Here is a 5357-nt window from a genome sequence, read left to right on the forward strand (position 1 = left end):
AACAATGTTGCCTTTAAGCCAGAAGAGGGGTAAAATGGTCTTTTACCCTTCTGAGGGTGCTAAGAGAGGGTTGAGTATAGTTATATTTATGAGAGTATTTACTTTATGTGATTAGGCGGAGGCTAGATCATATTTCTACCGAGTTAGAGATTTACCTAGACATCTGAGGTGAGTCTTCTCACTATATTTTACCTAGTGTGGTAACAGAATTATGTGACAGAGTATTTTAGAGTTATATTCCAGTGTATTTGCATGTTATTATGTGTTGTGATTTATTGAGATATGTGAGATGTATGATTCAGAGTATACAGAGTTAGGACCAATGCGTCCACAGAGTTATGGGACCAGAGGGTCCCACAGAGATATTTGACCAGAGGGTCAACAGAGTTACAGCCTTGAGTGGCTGATATGTGTTTATGTGGTATTTTGGGGAACTCACTAAGCATTTATTCTTACAGTGTTTTGTGTTATGTGTCTCAGGTACCAGCGATGATCGCGAAAAGGCGCCGACATGATCTGTACACACACCCACACCCGTGGAATTTATTATGATTTGATCTTGGGATTTGTAATGAGATAATACTGATACAATGTTTTCTTGAAAATGATTTTGAATGACTTTGGTTTTAAAAAGTGAAAAATTGTCTTAATTTTTACGGTGTTACAAGTCTATCCAGATCACCCTGGGTATCTTGGCCTTTAGCATAAAGCATGATCACCTCAACCCAACCAACCATAACATGTCGACAGATACAATACCAATTGATAAGCAGCAAGTACAGGTAATCATACAAATCTACAAATCTACAAATCTACCAGTTTAACACATACTCACTGAACACAGGTAATCATACAAATCGACCAATCTAACATATCACGAGCATACCATCAATCCAATATATCGGGATACATAATCTAATGGGCCTACATTGATGCCTTCAACCCACATGTACATTGAGGAAAACTCACCTCAACATAAGGAAGACAGCTAAAATGAATACTGCTCCAACTAACGGCTCTATAGGTCACCTATACAACACATAGGGACCAAGCCTGAATCTACTATTCAAAATATCCCAAATGACCTAAAGTCAAAATTGGTCAAAGTCAACGGTCAATAGTTAAAGTCAAAGTCAACTCCAACTAGTCGTCACGTTGTGGGCATCTCTGGTTACGCCATGACAACAAAATGAAAAAGCAGACGACTTTAGCCTAGTCGCCACACCGTGGCAACCTAGGTCCAAAACGGGGGTGAAAACACATCATGGCTTAATCATTAAGCACTTAATCTTGAAGATCTCATGACACACGATTCCAAAAGGGTTTCTAGTACCAAAATTATCATAAAAATCCATGCTTTTCAGACATGCATCCCCAATGCCTGTCTTGAACTCTTATTGGATCAAAACTAAGGGTTTATGACCAAGATTCCATGCATGGCACTAAAGCTCACTTATAAATCAGATCCAAGGCACCAAATAAAGTTGCAAGCTTTATGAGATCTCACCACTTAAATCCATCAAGACATAAAGAAAAGGAACAAAATCAAGATATCTAACAACTTAGCAAGGAAAAGGTTGGATCTTGAACACTCACCAAGGTCTAAAGGATGTGCTAGCTGAAGTAGATGATGCTTGCCAAGTAAACTATCACACCAAAGGTTTCCTTCTTCTTCAAAGATCACCAAAAAGCACTAAGAATGACTTTGCAATTGCAATGGAGGCTAGGGTTAGAGTTTCTAGGTTTGAGAGGGTGATGGAGGATGAATGATCACGAAACCCTAGCCTTAATGTTCTTTATATAGCGTCTAAAGCCCAAAAATTGGGGTTTTTCACTAAAACCACCTGCCATGCCTTGGAACCTATGGCCACGCCATGGCGAGACATTTAATCCCACAATCGAAGACATCGCACCACGTCGTGTTGATGCACCCCCATCCGCGGCCACCCAAATTAAAGTTAATATATAAAAATTCATTCATACCTTGAACGGATGTTACAATTCTTTCTCACTTGAATCAGACTTCATCATCGAAGTCCTCAACTACAAATAACTTAGGGTAGTGCTCTCACATCTCTGCCTCAAGCTCCTAAGTCCATTCGACACCCTTCTGATGCTGCTATTGGACCTTGACTAATTATATGACCTTGTTGCACAAGGCCTTCGTCTTCTATCCAAAATCACCACTGGCCTCTCAACATAATTCAGGCGATTATCAAATTGAATATCATCCAAAGGAACCACTGCTGAATCATCAACGATACAGTTCTAAAGTTGAGAAACATAGAAGGTGTTGTGAATCCGACTGATCTCTTTAGACAGATCTAGTCGATAGGCCACCCTGCCTACTCTTTACGTAAGAAGTCCAAAACATAACCTTTCCCATTTTACCCCTCAGCTTCCATCGAACAATCCAAGGTTTAAATCATTTGTCCAACATCATACACCTCCAATAGAGTCTAAAATTCATTCCGTTGAAGCCCAAGGCCTTCATTTGATCCATTTATTGTCTACAACCCTGAAATAAGTACTTCTCGAAACAAGATGTTACAAGAGAACCGACACTTTGGAGCAAAGATACGTAGGTATGGAAGAATCTGAAAGGAAGAGAACTATAGAAATACCAAATGAATATATAGATAGAAAAGGAGAAAGCGGTCCACTAAAATTGAAAATATGACCTTTTTTTCCACAAAGAACATCGACTTGTATAAGTTTTATAACCAAAGGACCGAAAATGAAAATAAGGAAAAGTTGAAAGGGTGAAAAATCGAAAGAATAGGCCACTAACATCACTATTTGGAACAGATTAGTATTTTACCCGCGCGCGTTGCGGCAACAAAATGGATTTAAGAGGTAGTAGAAAGTTTGTTGTTATTTGTCGAAAGTAAATGAAAATGTTGTTTCTATTTTCATTTCGTTTGAGTATATGCCTTTCGATACTACAAACACCATATTATGTAGAAAAAGTTATGTACATTCATACATTCAAAAATGTTAAAAGTAGAAGAAAATGTTGTTTCTATTTTCATTTCATTTGAGTATACGTGTCTTCCGATACTACAAGCACCAAAGTTTTAAAAAATGAGGGGGTGAAAGTGACATTGTAGAATGGTAGATGGTGGAAAATAAAAAGGGTGAAAGTGGCATTTTAAAAACTTAAAAGTTAAAAACGTAAAAATGATATTTTAAAAAGTAAAGGATAAGAAAGCTTCATTTTTCAAAATAAGGGTGCAAAATGTAGGTAGGTAGAAGGTTGAGGGTTGAATCAAATGGAAATAAGAAAGTGGAAGTTTTTTCAAAATAAGGGTGAAAAATGTAGGTAGGCAGAAAGTTGAAGGGTAAAGAATGGTGAATCGAATGGAAAATAAGAAAATTGGAAGTTTTTCAAAATAAAGGTAGAAAATATAGGTAGTAAGAAAGTTGAGGGGGTAAAGTGTGGTGAATCGAATGGAAAGTAAGAAAAGTGCAAGGGAGGAACCGACTTTTCTATTTAGAATAATTCTCAGCTTTTATAGGGATTGAATTGTACCGATTCAAAGTTTAGGGGCTAAATCAAAACTTCATTTCACAGTTTGTATAAATTTACGCCTAATTCGAGTTTCGTTTCAAATTTTCGGGTGGGAAAGCAGCGAGAGCTTTGTTGCGACAATGGAAATGGTGGAAGAAGGACAAAATCAACCTAAAATTGCTACAAAGCGGATAAAGTTTGAAGAAATCATGGAGGTGGGTGGAGGAGATCGAATAACTGCGTTGCCGGATTGCTTGCTTGTTGAAATCCTGTCTCGTTTACCCTCCACAGAGGACGCTATCAGAACAGGTACTCTCTCCAAGCGATGGAAACATCTCTGGAATCCGGTTCCTTCCCTCATTTTCGATGATGAGAATCATCGGCGGTTGAATTTCGTTTCGTTAGTCACCAAAACCCTAAATCAATGCCGCCAACAGAAGCTGAAGAAATTCGTAGTGTCTACCGGATATGATACTCGATCTGAATCGCAAGTCCACAATTGGATTCGATATGCTGTAAGTTGTAACGTTGAAGAACTTAATTTAAAAGTATGGAATGTGGAAGTCATAGCTGATGAGTTTGTTTTAGATCAATTTTTCTTCATCAATTCATGTTTTACTGATCTAAGATTATCCGGCTGCATATTGAATCCAATTGGGGTGATTAGTTGGAAAAATCTGAGGAGTTTATGGATATCCGAAGGGAATTTAGATGAAGATTTGATTGAAAATATATTATCCGGGAGTCCTCAATTGGAAACGTTGGTGTTCAATGAATGCTATGGTTACAAGCGGCTTGATATTACTTCAAAGAGCGTTAAGAATTTGGTGTTCAATGGATACTACTGGGTTCCTCCTGATGATGAATGTGATGATTTGTCCCATATTATTGAAATTAACGCTCCTAATATTTTATCCCTAACAATCGAAGGTGATTTGTTGTTGTGGAAGCTTTTGTTGGTAAATGTGTCTTCTTTAATTGAAGCCAACTTAGATTATACAATGCTTGGGCATCACGAGACAACAGAGTATTCACTTTTTGGGTATCATGCAACAACACTTAAAGACGAAGAAGAGATGCTTGAAGAATTTATACTAAACCTTTCCCATGTCAATGAGCTTAAAATTCGAAGATCCTGTTCTAAGGTAATCTGTCCTTTTTAACAGCACATAAACTCTAATAATTTGCAAAGATCATCAAACCATATACATATACTGATATACATTTCAGAGGTTGTGATTGCAAGTTATACTTTTGTTTGCCTTATTGATAATAATAATGCATTTCATGGTTCTTTTTGTTGTCTTCTCACTTGTATTGTTTGTGTTGGTAGGTTGTGTCTCGTTTGGAATTTAAAGGATTTGTTTTTCCATCAAATATCAAGTTTCCTGATGCTGTTTATGATTGGTCTGATAGTGAATCAATTGAAAGCGGAGATTGTTATTCAGTTGAGAGTGGAGATTGGTGATGCTTTGAATTCATGATTAGACATTTTAGTTATCTTGGAATATTTTTGTCTCTTTTTTTTGGTTCATTTTTGTAAGATTTACTTGGTTCTATTGGGTTATCTCCTTTGTGTTGTGTTGTGGATCATTTCTCTTATTTTAAAATATTGATTCATTGACTGTTTCATATGTTCTTTCTTTATTTAGCTAATACATTATTACTTGTTACTTTAATGCATTTATTGTAGTTTAGAAGCTCTGTTTTTGTTCTTTTCTTTTGTTTATCCGCTTTGAATCATGTTTTGGCTAGACATTTGTTAAAGTATCCTAAAATACATAGATTTGTTACACCCAAGGTTGTAAAAATTGCTCGATGTTAGCTAGTCGGTGGATCGGGGTTA

The 5357-nt window shown here is 36.8% G+C and overlaps 1 protein-coding gene across 1 annotated transcript; it reads left to right on the forward strand.

Moving 5' to 3' along the window:
* Positions 1-3623: 3623 nt before the first annotated feature.
* Positions 3624-5145, forward strand: LOC111880619 (F-box protein At5g03100). The gene is made up of 2 exons (XM_023877041.3): positions 3624-4656; positions 4845-5145. Exons 1-2 carry the CDS (start codon positions 3652-3654, stop codon positions 4977-4979), a joined length of 1140 nt encoding a protein of 379 aa, XP_023732809.1. The 5' UTR covers positions 3624-3651; the 3' UTR covers positions 4980-5145.
* Positions 5146-5357: the final 212 nt, after the last annotated feature.

Source organism: Lactuca sativa, chromosome 7 (genome assembly GCF_002870075.4).
Source record: "Lactuca sativa cultivar Salinas chromosome 7, Lsat_Salinas_v11, whole genome shotgun sequence".
In the NCBI taxonomy this organism is placed as follows: Eukaryota; Viridiplantae; Streptophyta; class Magnoliopsida; order Asterales; family Asteraceae; genus Lactuca; species Lactuca sativa.